Genomic DNA, 21,475 nt, shown 5'->3' with positions numbered 1-21,475 from the left:
CCTGGTAGGAAGCTGGTGGAGGTAAACACACAGACGGTCTGTCTCTCACCTGGCCTTTCCACGCCTAGCACTCACAACCCTTCAATCAACACAGAGGAGGGAAAAGGTCAGTGAGGAGAGAGAGACATTTTTGGTTAATCACTCAGCCATTCAAGACAAACACACACATGCAACTTCCAATGCTATACCCAATTTGCCAATGAAACACAAACTCCATACACATACATATAGGCATACATGTTTGCACGCACACACACACGCACACACACACACTGGCTCCTACCTCTCTGTCCATGCTAGGCTTGGAAAGGCCAGGTGAGTGACAGACTGTCTTTTTTTTGTTTTGTTTCGTTTTAGGGGTGCGACTGCATCTAGAGTATTATGCAAGGTTACATTGAGATCCTCAGTTAGGTGATTAACCGGTTTTTGTATGTCCTTGGGCAGGTGGAGGGAGCGTGGAAGAGCATCTAGGAATCCAAGATTTTATAGCACAGCTTTCAATGATCCTTGGTCAGATTATTTGTTGTGATTGCAAACATAATAAATCATAGTCTAGGATTATGAGGAAAAACATTTAGATCCACTGTTTATTCCACAGGACAAAACTATATCCAGGGTATGACTGTGGCAATGAGTAGGTCCGGAGACATATTGGACAACACCCCCTTTTGGAGTGGGTCTGTGGACTTCCATGAGTATATTGAAGTCACAAAAAATGTGAATATTTCTACAAGGTCTGATAGGAATTCAGGAAACTCTGTGAGTTATGCTGTATAAGGACCAGGAGGCCTGTAAACAGTAACTATAAAAAGTGATTGAGTAGGCTGCATAGAATTCATGACTAGAAACTCAAACAACGAAAATGCTGTCATTTTTGGGAGGTAAATTGAAATGTTCTGTTGTAAATGTCAGCAACACCTCCACCTTTGCAGGATACACAGAATATATGGTCAATAGTGTAACCAGGAGGAGAGGCCTCATTTAACATAGTCAATTCATCAGGCTTGAGCCAAATTTCACTCAGGCCAACCAGATCAAGATTATGATCAGTGAATAGTTAATTGACTTGCTTGGAAGTGAGGGATCTAACATAAAGTAGCCCTATTTTGAGATGTCAGATATCATAATCTCTTTCAATATTGACAGGAATGGAGGTGGTCTTTATTCCAGTGAGATTTCTAAGGAGAACACCACCATGTTTAGTTCTGCCCAACCTAGATAAAGGCACAGACATGGGGATAGCTGAGCTGACTACACTGACAGTGTTAGTTGCAGTCTCCACTAAGCTGGCAGGCTGGCTAACAGCCTGCTGCCTGCACCCTATCTCATTGCGGAGAGGAGTTAGAGCCTTGTCTATGTTGATAGATAAGATGAGAGCACCCCTCCAGCTAGTCATTTACTCAGCAGGCCAGGCTTGGTCCTGTTTGTGGGTGAGTCCCAGAAAGAGGGCCAATTATCTACAAGTTCCATATTGAGGGGCAGAAAAAAGTTTTCAACCAGCGACTGAGTTGTGAGACTCTGCTGTAGAGCTCATCACTCCCCTTAACTGGAAGGGGGCCAGAGACAATTACCCGATGCTGACACATCTGTCTAGCTAATTTACATGCTGAAGCTATGTTGCGCTTGGTGACCTCTGACTGTTTCATCCTGACATCGTTGGTGCCGACGTGGATAACAATATCCTTATACTCTCTATGCTCACCAGTTTTATCCTTAGCCAGCACCCTCTTCAGATAAGCCTTTATGTCGGTAGCCCTGCCCCCTGGTAAACAGTGTATGATCGCTGGATGATTCTTTTTAAGTCTAATATTGTGGGTAATGGAGTCACCAATGGGTTTTCAATTTGTCAGAGCTAACGGTGGGAGGCTTCGGCGAGTCAGATCCCGTAATGGATGGAGGAGAGATCTGAGAAGGCTTGGCCTCTGACTCCACTCGTTGCTTAATGGGGAGAACTGGTTGAAAGTTTTTGTCGGCTGAATGAGCGACACCGGTTGAGCATGCCGAAGGTATTTCTGTCCAGAAGCCTTGAGAAAATTGTCCAGCTGTGGGGACTGTGCAGGGAGATTTATACTACTATTTGTACTTACTGGTGGCACAGACACTGTTTCATCCTTTGACCTTCCCTAACGATTGCATCTGAAGCTTGGCTTGCAACACGGCTGTCCTCACCATAAGGTGACCATAAAGTGATAGTTCTCCTGTATATTATTAGTACAGGGACTGCAATTAGATGGCATAATGTTAATGTTACTACTTAGCTTTTCCGGCTGGTGGAGGTCCTGTATAACCATGTCCAGATAAAGCGTCCGGAGTGAAAAAGATGAATGAAAAAAGTTGAACGTGGTAAAAACTAAGACGTTTGATAAATGCACATTTTTATTAAACAATTGACTTTCTTCTTTCTATCAATCAACCCAGCTAGACACAATCCCACACATAATTAAGCAATCATTACTATGTATTAAACAACAGCAGATGTGTGAAAAATTATGTTTTTGAAAGCAACTGAACGTTCTTATGATTAATTCTACAGTGTATAAAATTGCATTATGCATACAGGAAGTTGATTTACAGATACAGTACCAGTGTCGTGGAAGATTCAGAATTTGTTGGTAACATTTGTAAGATGTTTTATATTCATCAAATGTGTGTAAGTTAATTCTCATCAGAATGGTATTTTTGTATAATACTGTGGCGAAGTTGCAGTTATCTGTTCTATGTCAAGACTAAGTTGCATGGGCCGCTGAGAGGGGAGAGGTCAAAGTGTCATCATGTGTAAACATATCTTTCACTCCCTACCTTTTTCCCAGTGGAGAAAAGAGGGTGGCAGTGTCTGGAATCATTCTATGCTCCCTCTAATGTTGTTTCTATCTTAACCTATAGCCTCATTCTCCTCTCCGTGAGTTTGTCCAGGAGTTTGTATTTAGAGTGGGTTGTAATCTAAATGACAATTTGATATATGCCTGTTGATTTGGAGGATTGGTTTATGGTTCTGGGGTTTGGGAAAGGAGACAAAGCTGAACGATGAATTATGTCTATGCTGTCTGACTATGTGTGATCTTTGCTATAAAGGATCCCGTTTTGCCATTGTGTGGGAACTCTCAACTTTTCATTAGAGATACTGAAATGTTGAAAGTCAAAATGCTATAGAGCTTATATAATTAAAGATGGACTTTTATAACTAACTCTGACTTGTGTGTGTGTGGTTTGCTCCCATGATTTGGTAAATAGAGGAAATTTCCACGACACCAGTCAAAGGTTTGGACACACCTACTCATTCAAAGGTTTTTCTTTATTTTTTATTATTTTCTACTTTGTAGAATAATAGAGAAGACATCAACACTATGAAATAACACATATGGAATCATGTGGTAACCCAAAAAGTGTTAAACAAATCAAAATGTATTTTAGATTTTAGTAGCCACCCTTTGTCTTGATGACAGCTTTGACAACTATTGGCATTTTCTCAACCAGCTTCACCTGGAATGCTTTTCCAGCAGTCTTGAAGGAGTTCCCACATGTGCTGAGCACTTGTTGGCTGCTTTTACTTCACTCAGCGGTCCAGCTCATCTCAAATGATCTCAATTGGGTTGAGGTGGAATGATTGTTGAGGTCAGGTCATGTGATGCAGCACTCCATGACAGTCCTTCTTGGTGAAATAGCCCTTACACAGCCTGGAGGTGTATTGGGTCATTGTCCTGTCGAAAAACAAATAATAGTCCCACCAAGCACAAACCAGATGGGATGGCATGTTGCTGCAGAATGCTGTGGTAGCCATGCTGGTTAAGTGTGCCTTGAATTCTCAATAAATCACAGACAGTGTCACCAGCAAAGCACCCCCACACCATCACACCTCCTCCACCATGCTTCACAATGGGAATCAGACATGTGGAGATCCTCTGTTCACCTACTCTGCGTCTCACAAAGAAACAGTGGTAGAAACCAAAACATAACATTTGGGCTCATCAAACTAAGGGAAAGATTTCCACTGGTCTAATGTCCATTGCTTGTGTTTCTTGGCCCAAGCAAGTCTCTTCTTCTAATTGGTGTCCTTTAGTAGTAGTTTCATTGCAGAAATTCAACCACAAAGGCCTGATTCACGCAGTCTCCTCTGAACAGTTTATGTTGAGATGTGTCTCTTACTTAAACTCCATGAAGCATTTCTTTGAGCTGCAATTTCTGAGGCTGGTAACTCTAATGAAACTTTCCTCTGCAGCAAAGGTAACTCTGGGTCTTCCTTTCCTGTGGCGGTTCTCTTGAGAGACAGTTTAATCATAGCACGTGATGTTTTTTGGAACTGCACTTGAAGAAACCTTCAAAGTTCTTGACATTTTCGGGATTGACTTACCTTCATGTCTTAACGTAAGGATGGACTGTCATTTGTATTTGCTTATTTGAGCTATACTTGCCATAATATACACATAATATACACCATACACCACAATATACACCACGCGGTAGGCGTGTCACGCCTAATTGAAATGCATTCCAGGTGATTACCTCAAGAGTGTGACAAGAGTGTGAAAAGCTGTCAAGGCAAAGGGTGGCTATTTTGAATAATCTCAAATATAAAAGCTATTTTGATTTGTTTAACACTTTTTTTGGTTACTACATGTGTTATTTCCATGCGTATGGCTTCACTATTATTCTACAAAGTAGAAAATACTAAAAAAATAAATAAAGAAAACCCTTGAATGAGTAGGTTTGTCCAAACTTTTGACTGGTACTGTACATAAAGCAATTGTTGTCTGTATGAATATTCTGTGTATTTTGGTGCATGAAAAGATAGATATTAGTAGATATTGGAGACCTGAAAAAGTATGGTACGGTATCAGGGTTGAAAGAGACTGTCAATCAGAAAGCTTCTAGAACACCGAGAGAAAGACACCATTCTAAAACACAGAAAAGCTGTGTAGCTTCCAGAACACAGAGAGATGAGATTTTAGAACACTGAGATTAGAATCTAGAACACTCAACATTCAAATATTACCTCTGGGGTGCCAGAGAGCGCTCAGAAGGTGCTCTGGGTGTGAGTAAATTCAGAGCATTGTCAGATTGTCCTTTCATAAATTGAGAGCGTTTCGCTCTCTGAGGGTTCAGAGCGCACACTGGACGCTCTGGCCGAGAAGTAGAGTTGATTCGAGCGTTCTGACCTCACAACAGCAGTCAAGCCCTAAGCTAACTGGCTAAAGTTAGCTAGCTTACTAGCTATTTCCAGACATACAGTTGAAGTCGGAAGTTTACATACACTTAGGTTGGAGTCATTAAAACTTGTTTTTTCAACCACTCCACAAATTTATTGTCTACAAACTATAGTTTTGGAAAGTCGGTTAGGACATCTACTTTGTGCATGACACAAGTCATTTTTCCAACAATTGTTTACAGACAGATTATTTCACTGTATCACAATTCCAGTGGGTCAGAAGTTTACATACACTAAGTTGAATGTGCCATTAAACAGCTTGGAAAAGTCCAGAAAATTATGTCATGGCTTTAGAAACGTCTGATAGGCTAATTTGCTAATTTAGGAACAGATATAGCCCTTGGTTCTCCCCAGACCTGACTGCCCTTAACCAACACAAAAACATCCTATGGCGTTCTGCATTAGCATCGAACAGCCCCCGTGATATGCAGCTGTTCAGGGAAGCTAGAAATCATTATACACAGGCAGTTAGAAAAGCTAAGGCTAGCTTTTTCAAGCAGAAATTTGCTTCCTGCAACACTAACTCAAAAAAGTTCTGGGACACTGTAAAGTCCATGGAGAATAAGAACACCTCCTCCCAGCTGCCCACTGCACTGAAGATAGGAAACACTGTCACCACTGATAAATCCACCATAATTGAGAATTTCAATAAGCATTTTTCTACGGCTGGCCATGCTTTCCACCTGGCTACTCCTACCCCGGACAACAGCACTGCACCCCCAACAGCAACTCGCCCAAGCCTTCCCCATTTCTCCTTCTCCCAAATCCATTCAGCTGATGTTCTGAAAGAGCTGCAAAATCTGGACCCCTACAAATCAGCCGGGCTAGACAATCTGGACCCTTTCTTTCTAAAATTATCTGCCGAAATTGTTGCCACCCCTATTACTAGCCTGTTCAACCTCTCTTTCGTGTCGTCTGAGATTCCCAAAGATTGGAAAGCAGCTGCGGTCATCCCCCTCTTCAAAGGGGGGGACACTCTTGACCCAAACTGCTACAGACCTATATCTATCCTACCGTGCCTTTCTAAGGTCTTCGAAAGCCAAGTCAACAAACAGATTACCGAACATTTCGAATCTCACCATACCTTCTCTGCTATGCAATCTGGTTTCAGAGCTGGTCATGGGTGCACCTCAGCCACGCTCAAGGTCCTAAACGATATCTTAACCGCCATCGATAAGAAACATTACTGTGCAGCCGTATTCATTGATCTGGCCAAGGCTTTCGACTCTGTCAATCACCATATCCTCATCGGCAGACTCGACAGCCTTGGTTTCTCAAATGATTGCCTCGCCTGGTTCACCAACTACTTCTCTGATAGAGTGCAGTGTGTCAAATCGGAGGGTCTGCTGTCCGGACCTCTGGCAGTCTCTATGGGGGTGCCACAGGGTTCAATTCTTGGACCGACTCTCTTCTCTGTATACATCAATGAGGTCGCTCTTGCTGCTGGTGAGTCCCTGATCCACCTCTACGCAGACGACACCATTCTGTATACTTCCGGCCCTTCTTTGGACACTGTGTTAACAACCCTCCAGGCAAGCTTCAATGCCATACAACTCTCCTTCCGTGGCCTCCAATTGCTCTTAAATACAAGTAAAACTAAATGCATGCTCTTCAACCGATCGCTACCTGCACCTACCCGCCTGTCCAACATCACTACTCTGGACGGCTCTGACTTAGAATACGTGGACAACTACAAATACTTAGGTGTCTGGTTAGACTGTAAACTCTCCTTCCAGACCCATATCAAACATCTCCAATCCAAAGTTAAATCTAGAATTGGCTTCCTATTTCGCAACAAAGCATCCTTCACTCATGCTGCCATACATACCCTTGTAAAACTGACCATCCTACCAATCCTCGACTTTGGCGATGTCATTTACAAAATAGCCTCCAATACCCTACTCAACAAATTGGATGCAGTCTATCACAGTGCAATCCGTTTTATCACCAAAGCCCCATATACTACCCACCATTGCGACCTGTACGCTCTCGTTGGCTGGCCCTCGCTTCATACTCGTCGCCAAACCCACTGGCTCCATGTCATCTACAAGACCCTGCTAGGTAAAGTCCCCCCTTATCTCAGCTCGCTGGTCACCATAGCATCTCCCACCTGTAGCACACGCTCCAGCAGGTATATCTCTCTAGTCACCCCCAAAACCAATTCTTTCTTTGGCCGCCTCTCCTTCCAGTTCTCTGCTGCCAATGACTGGAACGAACTACAAAAATCTCTGAAACTGGAAACACTTATCTCCCTCACTAGCTTTAAGCACCAACTGTCAGAGCAGCTCACAGATTACTGCACCTGTACATAGCCCACCTATAATTTAGCCCAAACAACTACCTCTTTCCCAACTGTATTTAATTTTCATTTATTTATTTATTTTGCTCCTTTGCACCCCATTATTTTTTTATTTCTACTTTGCACATTCTTCCATTGCAAAACTACCATTCCAGTATTTTACTTGCTATATTGTATTTACTTTGCCATCATGGCCTTTTTTGCCTTTACCTCCCTTCTCACCTCATTTGCTCACATTGTATATAGACTTGTTTATACTGCATTATTGACTGTATGTTTGTTTTTACTCCATGTGTAACTCTGTGTCGTTTTATCTGTCGAACTGCTTTGCTTTATCTTGGCCAGGTCGCAATTGTAAATTAGAACTTGTTCTCAACTTGCCTACCTGGTTAAATAAAGGTAAAATAAATAAATAAATAAATAAATTGACATAATTTAAGTCAATTGGAAGTGTACCTGTGGATGTATTTCAAGGCCTACCTTCAAACTCAGTGCTTCTTTGCTTGACATCATGGGATAATCAATAGAAATCAGCCAAGACTTCAATAAAAAAGATTGTAGACCTCCACAAGTCTGGTTCATCCTTGGGAGAAATTTCCAAACACCTGAAGGTACCACGTTCATCTGTACAAACAATAGTATGCAAGTATAAACACCATGGGACCATGCAGCCGTCATACCACTCAGGAAGGAGACGCGTTCTGTCTCCTGGAGATGAACGTACTTTGGTGCGAAAAGTGCAAATCAATCCCAGAACAACAGCAAAGGACCTTGTGAAGATTTTGGAGGAAACAGGTACAAAAAGTATCTATATCCACAGTAAAACGAGTTCTATATCAACATAACCTGAAAGGCCGCTCAGCAAGGGAGAAGCCACTGCTCCAAAACCGCCATAAAAAAAGACTACGGTTTGCAACTGCACATGGGGACAAAGATCATACTTTTTGGAGCAATGTCCTCTGGTCTGATGAAGCAAAAATAGAACTGTTTGGCCATAAGGACCATCGTTATGTTTGGAGGAAAAAGGGGGAGGCTTGCAAGCCAAAGAACACAATCCCAACTGTGAAGCATGGGGGTGGTAGCATCATGTTGTGGGGGTGATTTGCTGTAGGAGGGACTGGTGCACTTCACAAAATAGATGGCATCATGAGGTAGGAAACTTATGTGGATATATTGAAGCAACATCTCAAGACATCAGTCAGGAAGTTAAAGCTTGTTCGCAAACGGGTCTTCCAAATGGACAATGACCCCAAGCATACTTCCAACGTGTGGCAAATTAAGGACGACAAAGCCCTGACCTAGAAAATTTGTGGGCAGAACTGAAAAAGCGTGTGTGAGCGAGGAGGCCTACAAACCTGACTCCGTTACACCAGCTCTGTCAGGAGGAATGGGCCAAAATTCACCCAACTTATTGTGGGAACCTTGTGGAAGGCTACCCGAGATGTTAAACAATTGAAAGGCAATGCTACCAAATGCTAACTGAGTGTATGTAAACTTCTGACCCACTTGGAATGTGATGAAAGAAATAAAAGCTGAAATAAATAATTCTCTCCAATATTATTCTGACATTTCACATTCTTAAAATAAAGTGGTGATCCTAACTGACCTATTTTTACTAGGATTAAATGTCAGGAATTGTGTAAAACTGAGTTTAAATGTACTTGGCTAAGGTGTATGTAAACTTCTGACTTCAACTCTAAATGAGAGAATACAGTTGAAGTCGGAATGCACAAAGTAGAGGTCCTAACAGACTTCCCGAAACTATAGTTTGTTAACAAGAAATTTTAATGACTCCAACCTAAGTGTATGTAAACTTCCGACTTCAACTGTACCTCACTCTGACCATTGTTCTCACCCTAGCAGAGCTGATTAGGCTGTTTTCATGTTATCCAGTGCGTTGGTGAGCGTTGGAGCGTTGCTGCTGGCAGTCACCTTTAACAATATAATTACACTTTTACTGACACCGACCATATTGAACGGGTGTTGAGCGTTTGTAAATTCATCCCTTATTCTACGCTCTGGTATACTCACACAAGCATGCTCTTAAATCGGAGTAGATAGCCAGAGGGAATTTAGGAACGAATCCTGAAAAAAGAAATCGAGATTATAGAGCATTGAGAGGACATGAGATTGTAGAGCATTAAGAGAAATCAATACTCTAGAACCCTCACATTCAAATCTGGAACTCAAGGCCAGTTCTACTGCAGTTTCTAATGAATTTTTCCCTTTTAATCACACCCTTACAACAGATAGACTCAAAGCACCATAATTGTGTGATAAAACCACAAACTGTGAAGTGGTGCAACTAAGATGAGATCTGGTGTTTGAAGTGTGTTTGAATGTAAACCCAATGTAAGTGTTATGATACACTGAATTCATTTCAAAAATAGAATGGAAACACCCTGAAACACCCATCGTGTTTCTTCAATCTGAATAATTGTGTTATTTTAGAGCGCGCTGTGAAATTTGTTTGGGTGTTTCAGTGCATGTAAAAGCATCAGAATGGAAACAGAATGTTTTGGCAGACTATGTCTCTCATTCAATCAAATGGTTTTGCATTTCAAATTATTTTTTTTGCACAAATATTGTTTGATGATTTTTTGTCTATATTTTGATTAACATTTTAAAAGACACTGGGAAATGAATACTTTTCCGAGGGTAGACTTTGGCACTTACAATAGCCAGGACCATTGTGAGATTATAATCAAAATGTTTAGGACTAAGTTATAGCAGAGGTAACATGACGTCACATGTGTAAAATGGGCTTTCATAACTGGTATTCATGTGAGAAAGTGAATGTGGACCTGGGTCTCCTGCTAGTCCTGCTATAGAGAAGTGTGAAATGCCACATTTCTTTTTTGCGCTTTGTTTAAACATTAGAAACAGAGAGACAGAGAAAAAGTCAAAGTTGGACAGGCGGAAATGGGAAATTAACCGCAGACTGCTGGAGCAGTGAAATTTTACCACCTCAACCACAAAGCCACATACTGTGTGAGGAGCTTTGGCCCCAATATCATAGGCAAAAGGTGAACTCCAAACATTGTACTGGTACACTGTTCAGAATTCACCCAATCTGAGGCATGGGGGTGGAGAGAGGGCATACGTGGCAGGTGTGCCCTCTAGCAAGCTCAATGGTCAAGCATAAAAACATGCGGGCGCCTCCCCTGTATTCGGGTCCTTCGCAAACTCAGACAGGTAAGAGCACACCAAACGCACATATGAAATAATAGTTACTGTATTAACGAACATGCACAATGTAATCATGTACAGTCAATTTGGAAAGAATTCAGACCCCATTACTTTTTCCACATTTTGTTACATTACAGCCTTATTCTAAAATGTCTTAATTCGTTTTTTCCCCCTCATTGATCTACACACAATACCTCACATTGACAAAGTAAAAAATATATATTTTTAAAGAAACAGAAATATCAGATTTACATGAGTATTCAGACCCTTTACTCTGTACTTTACAATTACAGCCTCAAGTCTTCTTGGGTATGACGCTACAAGCTTGCCACACCTGTATTTGGGGAGTTTCTCCCATTCTTCTCTGAAGACCCTCTCAAGCTCTGTCCGGTTGGATGGGGAGCGTCGCTGAACAGCTATTTTCAGGTCTCTCCAGAGATGTTCAAATCCGGGCTCTGCCTGGGCCACTCAAGGACATTCAGAGACTTTTCCCAAAGCCACTCCTTTGTCCTCTTGGCTCTGTGCTTAGGGTTGTTGTCCTGTTGGAAGGTGAACCTTCGTCCTAGTCGGAGGTCCTGAGTGCTCTGGAACAGGTTTTCATCAAGGATCTCTCTGTACTTTGATTTCTCTTGATCCTGACTAGTCTCCCAGTCCATGCCACTGAAAAATATGTATTCACTTTGTCATTATGGGGTGTTGTGTGTAGATTTATGAGGAAAACATTTAATTTAATCCAAGGCTGTAACGTAACAAAATGTGGACAAAGTCAAGGAGTCTGAATATTTTCAGATCGCACTGAATGTCAACATGTCAAATATGTAAGTTGAAAACATTGTATGTTGAAAGCACTGTGAGTATGTGTTTGTGTAACCAGTTGCACATCCTTTTTAATCTCAAATAATAATTTATTTTTGAATAAACATATTACTTACGTTTGTACGTTTGGACCAACTAATTGCTTTTAGTTATGGTAACACTTGGATAAAAAAAAGGCTGTGGAACCAGTTACTTCTTTGGGATCGGCGTCCCATCAACGGGACATGTAAATCATGCAGCGCCTTGTGTCACAATCGCAGATTTTAGAGAAACAACAAATGTCGGTACATATAAGTGTCTTGTATCGGCTGAAAGCTTAAATTCTTGTTAATATAACTGCACTGTCCAATTTACAGGAGCTATTGCTGAGAAAAAATGTCATGCTATTGTTTGAGGAGAGCTCCTAACAACAAAACACTTTTTTCCCCGTGATAGGTTTGATAAATTCCCCTCTGAAGGTGAAATGTGTACTTACATTCTGAAATCTTGCTCTGATTTATCATCCAAAGGGTCCCAGAGATGACATGAAGTGTCGTTTTGTTAGAACAAATCCTTTTTCATATCCTAAAAAGGTCCATATAGCATGCAAGATCGATTCTGTATTTCACTCGTTCAATTTGCAAAGAAACTAATCTGTGAAAATCACGTTCGTATGTATTCCTCAGAGATCTTAGAACGTAAAAAAGACTTCACTATATCATTAGGGGTATATCCTATAGGACAACATGTTTGGCCAGAGAGCGCCTTCATGGCACGCCTATGACGCAGGCAGTCTTCACTTGAACGACCCTAACTTTGTCAAATAAGCACCAATCGGGGTCAAACAAAGAATAGCTAGATAGCCAATGAGCTGGGCTTTACGGGAGTAAAGGAAACCCTGTATCTGTCGTAAAATTGACAAAAATTATATTTATGAAGTTACTGAAGTTATGAATTTGAAGTTATGAATTTTTTTTTAAAGGGGGTTATCCATATTTATAGTAGTTGAAACAACAATTATTTTTCTTATTATCATTTTGACATTGCAGATCTTTGAACTGTCTTACTTTATCAATATACAAATGTGAAAGACCTGTTAATATTTTGTAATTTGAAAATTTGCAAAGACAAGCTAAAGCATCAGAAGCTTTAAAATCATGAAAGAGTAATTATATAATCTAATTAATGAATTATATTCCTGGACAAATTTATACATTGTTTTTACAAAACTATATTTTCTTGTGTCCTTTGTTTGAGCATAATACTGTATATTTAACCATTTTGAATTACCAATGAGGATTTAATTAACACAACATTGAAGAGCAGGGAATATACAATACGAGGAAGGACCCTATTTACATTATTTTGTCCAAAAGAGAAGGGTCTAATTCTGCATTACACAGGACTCAAAACACCATAATAGTTAGTGCTCTCAGTCAGGCAAGGTGTTGCACAACTCTTGATTATGTGGTGTTATAACACACCATGTTATGTTTCAGAATACCTTAGGATAAATGTTTCAGTAGAGTTGATATCTGCGCCCCCGCAGAAATCGAATTAGCATAATAATAACAAATCCCCAGTACAATCCATTGGTTTAAGGCTTCTCATCTGCGGGGGAAGTTGACAGAGCTATACCGGTATTTGTCAGACCAGGAGACATAAAGAAAATATGTCTTCTCATGATACCGTCTGTAGCATCGCAAGGGTTTGGGCTACAGACTATGACCCCTGTATAGAAAGATGTAACTCTCACCAGCTTCATTAATAAGTGCATCGACAACATCATCCCCACAGTGACCGGACGTACATATCCCAACCAGAAGCCATGGCTTGCAGGTAACATTCACACTGAGCTAGAGCTGCCACTTTCAAGGAGAGGGACATTAAACCCGGACGCTTATAGGAATCCCACTACACCCTCCGACGAACCCACGAACAGGCAAAGCACTAATACAGAACTAAGAATAAATCCTACTACACCAGCTCTGATGCTCGTCGGATGTGGCAGGGCTTGCAAACTATCGCGGATTACAAAGGGAAACCCACCCGCAAGCTGCCCAGTGACGCGAGCCTTCCAGACAAGCTAAATGCCTTATGCTCACTTCGAGGCAAGTAACACTGAACCATGCATGAGAGCACCAGCTGTTCCGGATGACTGTGTGATCTAGCTCTCCGTGGCCGATGTGAGTAAGACCTTTAAACAGGTTAACATTCACAAGGCTGCAGGGCCAGATTAATTACCAGGAAGCGTACTCAGAGCATGCGCTGACCAGCAGGCTAGTGTCTTCACTGGCATTTTCAACCTCTCTCTGGTCCAGTTTGTAATACCTAGTTTGTAACACCTAAAAGTTTTAAGCAGGCAACTATCGTCCCTGTGCCCAAGAGCGCCAATGTAACCTGTCTGAATGACTATTGCCCCGTAGCACTCACATCTGTAGCCATGAAATGCTTTGAAAGGCTGGTCATGGCTCACATCAACACCATCATTTCAGACACGCTGGACCCACTCCAATTTGCATACTGCCCCAACAGATCCACAGATGAAACAATCTATATTGCACTCCACATTTTGCCAAATGGACAAAGTAAAAAATGATGTTCATTGATTACATCACAAAGCTAAGGACCCTGGGACTGAACACTTCCCTCTGCAACTGGATCTTGGACTTCCTGATGGGTCACCCGCAGGTGGTGAGGGTAGGCACATGCGCCACATTGACCCTCAACACAGAGACCCCTCAGGGGTGCATGCTAAGTCCCCTCCTGTAATCCTTGTTCCCCCACGACTGTGGCCGCACTCACAACGATGAGACAGCCCATAGGGAGAAGGTCACAAACCTGTCAGTGAGGTGCCAGACAACAATCTCTCCCTCAACGTCAGCAAGACAAAGGAGCTAATCATGGACTACAGGAAATGGAGGGCGGATCATCAGCGGTTCAAGAGCTTCAAGTTCCTCTGTGTCCACTTCACTAAGGATCTATCATAGTTCAAACACACCAACACAGTCATGACGAGGGTAAGACGATGCCTCTTCCCCCTCAGGAGGCTGAAAAGATTGAGAGCATCTTGACTGGCTGCATCACTGCCTGGTATGGCAACTTGTTGGCATCCGATCACAAGGCACTACAGAGGGTAGTACGGATGACCCAGTACATCACTGGGGCCGAGTTCCCTGCCATCCTGCCCCTCTATACCAGGTGGTGTTACTGGAAAGCCCTAAAACTGTTTTCTCTGCTACCACAAGCGGTACTGATGCAACAAGTCTGAAACCAACAGGACCCCGTAGAGCTTCTACCCCCAAGCCATAAGACTGCTAAAGTGTTAGTCCAGGTAGCTATACTGTTAACTATTTAACTATCTGCACGGACCCTTTTTGCACTAACTTTCTTTTGACTCATCACATACACTGCTGCTAGTGTTTAATATCTGTCACTTTATTCCTAGCTATATGTACATATCTACCTCAATTTCCTCGTAACCCTGCACTTCGAGTCGGTACTGGTACCCCTTGTATATAGCCAAGTTGTTACTCATTGTGTATCTATTATAACTTTTTTGTTGACATGTTTTTATTATTTATTTTTATTTCTCTCTGCATTGCTGGGAAGGGCCCGTAAGTAAGCATTTCACTGTTAGTCCACACCTGTTGTTTACAAAGCATGTGATGAAAAATATTTTATTTGATAAAAGTGTACACCGAGTGTGCAAAACATCAGGAACACCTATTTGCATGACATAGACTGACCAGGTGAATCCAGGTGAAATCTATGATCCATTATTGGTATCAATTGTTAAATCCACTTCAATCATTGTAGATGAAGGGGAGGAGACAGGTTAAAGAAGGATAGTTCATCCTTGGTGACAATTGAGACATGGATTGTGTGTCTGTGCCATTCAGAGGTTGAATGAGCATGACAAAATATCTATGTGTATTTGAATGGGGTATGGTAGTAGGTGCCAGGCGAACCGGTTTGAGTGTGTCGAGAACTGCAAAACTGCTAGATTTTTAACACTCAACAGTTTCCTGTGTGTATCACAAATGGTCCACCACTCAAAGCCAACTTGACGCAACTGTAGGAAGCATTGGAGTCAACATGGGCCAACATCCCTGTGGAACGCTTTCAACACCTTGTAGTGTAAAAATAAATACAAGTACTTTCTTATATCTCTTAGATATAGAACCAACACTTCAAAACATACTTCCTTTTGATTTATTTTTTGGCTATCTGTTTTGCCACGTGTTATTTAATGGGTTTCTACGGGCTAATAGCCAACTAGCTCTCATAGGCTCACGTCAGAATTAGACGAAGTTCTTCCAAACGTCAAATTTCGAAGAGTTTAAGGTTAAGTTTAGGCATTAACTCCATATTTTTAAGGTTAGGCTTGAACTCCGAATGGTTAAGGGTAGGGTTAAGGTTTGGGATAGGCTTAAAACAAGAAAAACTTTCCATTGCTAGATTTGAACATCCAAGCTTTGTCACCAAAGGAAGATGCTTACACCCATCCGCCATTTCCATCCACAATGCCCTAGCAAACCGATACCTTCTTGAAGGTAACAGCGGTCACTGTTGCCCCTATACTGACTTGTATCAAGGGTGACCTGGCTGCTAATAGCAGTAAGGCCAAATTCAGTGTTTCATCAAATATTAGTATTTATTTTTCATACTTACACGTCCTAAAATTCAAAATAAAATAGCTAAATGATCCTTGGTATGACCATCTTCAAACAATTCCATAGGTTAGCTTAGTATAAACCCATCCCGGGACCCTTACAACACTGTGTTTAAATACTCCAGAAAATATACGTTTTCGGCTCCATTAATGTGATGGCGGCTCAGTTACCACTAGTTTTAGTGTTACAAAGCACTTCATTTTAACAGTGCAGGGACTGATTTAGACCTGGAACACCAGGCGTGTGCAATCAATTATCAGCTAGAACAGAAAACCAGCAGTACTCCGGACCTGATAGGCTAAGATTTGAATACCCCTGCTCTAGAACAATAAGAGAAAGATGTAATTCTAGAACATTGAAAGGAAGGTGAGACTGTCAAGAGATATTATTCTAGAAAATAATCCAGAACACGGAGAGGAGATTCTAGAGCGTTCTCGGTGCCGTGTTCTGGAACATTGTACAATTGATTGCAAATTTGCTACCATGGTAATGCATATGACTTGTTCATAAATTACTGATCAATGCATTGAGTTGTACAGCTGACTAGGTATCCCACTTTCCTTTCATCACACCAGGCTGGTGGGTGGATCCATCCCCCTCTGTGATTACTACAGCAAACTATTAATCAGGATGCATTCATGACTTGCCGTTTAACAGGAAACATACGGAATTAGAAAGCATCAGTGGACTAATCAGGCAGTATAGACCCACATGTAGACACTTCCCTCTAATGCTTTTTAGAGATGATTCATTCCATTCTCAGTTCATACATGTAGCTGTTTTCCTTAGCACAATATTGTTCTCACAGACCTTTTTAGAATGCAAGGCCAAACATGTCCTCGTGAAACACTTAAACAGCCCAGCATCTCATCTTTAATGTCATGCAACATTTGAAATGACTGCAGATTCAAATATAGCATACGTCTGCCAATCACTTCTGCAAAGCTGTACTAGGTTTTCTTTCAAGTATGAAATATGAACGTTTGTTTGAAGGTGTTCAGTTTCAATATTTGAGAGAGGATATGCCTACAGTTCATCTACTACATACTTCAGAGGGCGCATAAAGGAATCAGCAGAAAAAGGATCGAAGCAGGTGTTTCCTTGAGGAAATACCACAGTAAAAATAATGTAATATCTGCAAGCATTTGACTTCTGCAATTCAGGAAGAAACTCAGACGCTGCTGTTTCCACTCAAGTCCTGGATTGTACCAGCTGGACTCATACGTGTCTCCCTGAGCCTTTCTTTCTCTTTCTCTGCCTCTGTTTCTCTCTGTTTCTCTATTCCAACCATTCCCCTTCTCCCATCTTATTGATCATGTCTCCATACCTCCCTTTCGTTCCCATCATTCTCTTTCTCTCGTTCTCCAGGCCTTCACACACTGGTCTACAAATAATTTGTTATACAGTATAACCAATCCGCTTCTCCCAACCACAGGACTAAGACAGGAATGGGTTGTGTGCAGCATCTATCCTTTTACCAAATGAAAAATTACACATGCATATGCCTGCAAATGTATGCACACACACACACACACACACACACACACACACACACACACACACACACACACACACACACACACACACACACACACACACACACACACACACACACACACACGCACACACATACAACATTGCCAATTAAAGGAGTGAAATACTGAGGAATATATAGGGAAGTTATGTAATTGAGCCTACTATCTGATCTACTGGCTGTGTCCAAAACCTGGCTTTCCTATTACTTATTTAAAGTTCATACTGTGTACTAATCGTACGATGTACTATTTAGCACGTGCTGTTTAGTAAAAAGTATGCACACGGTCTAAACACATTACTTTTGGTGCTTTCAAGATAACAAGGAACGAGCTCAGACAAAAAGGAGAAATCGTGACGTCGGGGATCTTAAGGTCAGAGAAGTTGGAGCTCTAGGATGATGCCCGAGTTCCTGACGTAATTCCGAGTTGGACAACCGTTCAGAATTATTATTTCCAGTCGGAGCACGTTCCCTGTTGTGTTGAACGCACCATCAGTTACGGCTTCACATATGAACCGTAAAGGATCGTCTGTAGCCCCATCCAGTGACCTTTCACTACTAGAGTGTTGTTGTTTTGGGTTAACGTCAGTTAAGTAGCTAGTATTTGGAATGACGTATTTGGTAAGTATCAAGTAAACTTGAGTTCCCATAGAAATATGCATGTATCAATTAAAGAGTCTCCTGAAGCTGGAAAGGAATGGGAGATGCATTAAAGAAATGCAGTGCTGAGGCAGACGACTCGTAATGAGGATGACTGGTTACTACTCTGAACTATGTGTGGTAAGCTTTCTGGTGCCCAGAGCTGCAGAGGCATCACCCAAGAGGGTGCCAAACATTGTGAAGGTGGAAATCGTCACCAGACTCCCATCTTCATCAATCATCTTCCTGACCACCTTCCTCTGATCAAGCCATGAACTGTTCCTCTCCATCTTTGGAGGAGGCAAAGACTTGGTCTTTATTGGCTGACCTGGCCAACTATAGCTAGGCTACTCATTATGTTGTATTGCTTGTTTGTTATTTGCTTTTAATGCTCTTTGAGATCGTTATGTAAAAGCACTACAGAAATTTAATAAATTATCATTATTGATGGTCAGTTATGTTTAGTAGATGGTTTATAGAGTAAAATGGTCATAAGGCGTGCCTCCCTGGCACTCCACATCTGGACCCTTCTGGGAGGGAGAGGAGCCCACAGCTGCACCTTGGATGAGGAGATGATTATCATACCACTTCCAGGATGCGACTGTGGCCTCCCCTCCCTCCGTGCTGACTACGGTGGAATATGGAATATTCTACAAATATGTAACTGGGTGCATATGCATCAGGTGCGTGTTTTGATAGTATCTCACCCTGGACTCATACGATAGCAGGGAGATTTCTGAGGTCCAGATTGGATGCATGTGGAAACTGTCCCATTACGGCGAATATCCTAGCTCCGTATCTGAAATGAAGGACATGCATATCTGGAGCATGCCTGCACCCTACATTTAATAAAATGTCAGATATCTGGAAATATATAGTTCAATATTTCACTTAATATTGACCCTTTTCGCCCAGTGAAATTCTCCCAAGGTGGCAGCAGCTACAGTGCAAAACAGACCGAAAGGTTAAGGTTTAATACTTCCTGCCACCCTAATCTGTCCCCTATACATTTTAAATTAATGGGGCACTATAACCATATAGGAGTTCAATTGGTACAGCATTCTCAATAATGGGTGCAAGAAATATAGCGTCACACCTCAAAATATGTTAATCTGTTAATAAAATGTAAAATGTTTCAGAGCATTTTACCGTTGATAATACAAAAAATGACCACATAATTGACAGTTTTCCATTACAGTGTAGGCTACTGTACAAGGCATTTGCAACACACAAACAATCACCATGATTCAAATACAACATCCCCACCAATGTTTGGATCTCATTAGATCTGTTTGGTATCGAAGCGCATCGTATTAGTCCCTTTAAAACCCACTGCCTTCAGCAATATTGGACATTGGTTTCCTTTATTATTTCAGTGAGAGTCAGGTATAAGAATCACACAGAGGATGAGGAGGTCCCAGGAAAACATGCTTCCTCAGTCCAAAGGGACAGTTAATGAGGCATATAATGTAATAAATCTAGACACATCGACCCAGGCCATTGCTGTTGAGAGCAGCCCCTACCCTGACTCACAATGTAGCTGGCCAGCCATGCTCATTAGACACACACGCACACACGCACACACACACACACCAAGGGCAGTGGGTGCTGTTTAAGATGAGGGAGAATTATATTTTTTTTTTATGAGCATGGCATTATTTCTATTACATTATATTGGATGACTGTCATTCATATTCCATTCACCCAGCTCAATGTAACATTGGTCGGTTTAGGCTGCTACATGATACTCAAATGTTCCTTGTATCCATCATGAGGTTGCTATATCCTAGCCTATGAATGAAAGTTTACAAAGTAGGTGTACAGGTCGAGAGAATTTTGAGTAATCAAGGTGACAGACACATTCAATACTGCATTGCACTAGCTATCTTCTTTTGCTATCTAAGTGAAAATTAAAGTAAAAAAAAATACAACCAAATATAGCTAGCTCTCTCTTTCTCGCTTTCTTGCTTCTCCTTAATTTTGGAAGATGTTAATTTGTACAAAACGGTTCAACTATTGCCTTTCTCTTTGAGTCAACTACTCATCACATTTTATGCACTGCAGTGCTATTTAGCTGTAGCTTATGCTTTCAGTACTAGATTCATTCTCAGATCCTTTTGATTGGGTGGACAACATTTCAGTTCATGCTGCAAGAGCTCTAATAGGTTGGAGGATGTCTTCTGGAAGCTGTCATAAGTACTGTGTAAACCTATGGAAGGGGGTGAGAAACATGAGCCTCCTCGGTTTCGTATTGAAGAAAATGTACCCAGAGGAGGAGAGAAGCTAGCTGTCCTCCTGCTACACCATGGTGCTGCCCTACAGTGTGCTGCTGAGGCTACGATAGACCTTCATTGTAAAACAGTTTGTTTTAATAAATTATTTGGTGACGTGAATATATTAAGTGTGAGGTGCCTCCACTGACAAACACACACACACACACACACACACACACACACACACACACACACACACACACACACACACACACACACACACACACACACACACACACACACACACACACACACACACACACACACACACACACACACACACACACACACACACACACACAGCCTTGCATTAGTCAGTAAACTGAAAGGGAGACACTTGGCATCCCCTCAGTTCTGCTAAGATCCCAACACTAGGCGCAAAGGGATCCCATTCGGACCGGTGTATAGTTGGACTGGTTTGCTCAGTTAGTTCGAGTATTGTGCACTAACATTTGAAACTACAAACACAATTTCTTAAAAAACACATTGAAACCGTGGTGACGAGAAATGATTGGAAGTATACTGTACTGTGCTGTAATGTAGTTTTCTGTACCTCGTCCGAAGCAGGGCATGTTAGACGTTCCCTTGCACTTTTTCAGGCTGCTCTCCAGAGACAAGGAGCAGGACAGAGGGTGCTCACATTTCTTCCCCATCCAGCCTTCCTTACAGTCACACCTTCCACAGTTACACTGGCCATGTCCTGGGGACGAGGAGGGAGAGTGTAAAGATGAAGGGGTTGGGGAGGAGAAAGGGAAAATAGTGGAAAGATGAGGTAGAAGAAAGAATGTGAGTAGATGGGGTGATTTGGGGTTGGGGGAAGAGAAAGAGGGGAGTGAGTGGGACAGGGATGGAGGAAAAGGGACTGGA

The 21,475-nt window shown here is 41.7% G+C and overlaps 1 protein-coding gene across 1 annotated transcript in view; it reads right to left on the bottom strand.

Moving 5' to 3' along the window:
- The window catches only part of itgbl1 (integrin, beta-like 1), a 125,240-nt gene that overhangs the window by 70,949 nt on the left and 32,816 nt on the right, over positions 1–21,475 (bottom strand). Inside the window, exon 7 of the mRNA XM_020472573.2 lies at positions 21,162–21,308. Coding sequence (XP_020328162.1) covers positions 21,162–21,308 — 147 coding nt within the window. The remainder of the gene's footprint in view (positions 1–21,161; positions 21,309–21,475) is intronic.

The sequence above is a fragment of the Oncorhynchus kisutch genome, linkage group LG26 (genome assembly GCF_002021735.2).
Source record: "Oncorhynchus kisutch isolate 150728-3 linkage group LG26, Okis_V2, whole genome shotgun sequence".
In the NCBI taxonomy this organism is placed as follows: Eukaryota; Metazoa; Chordata; class Actinopteri; order Salmoniformes; family Salmonidae; genus Oncorhynchus; species Oncorhynchus kisutch.
This window is presented reverse-complemented; position numbering and strand designations above follow the sequence as displayed.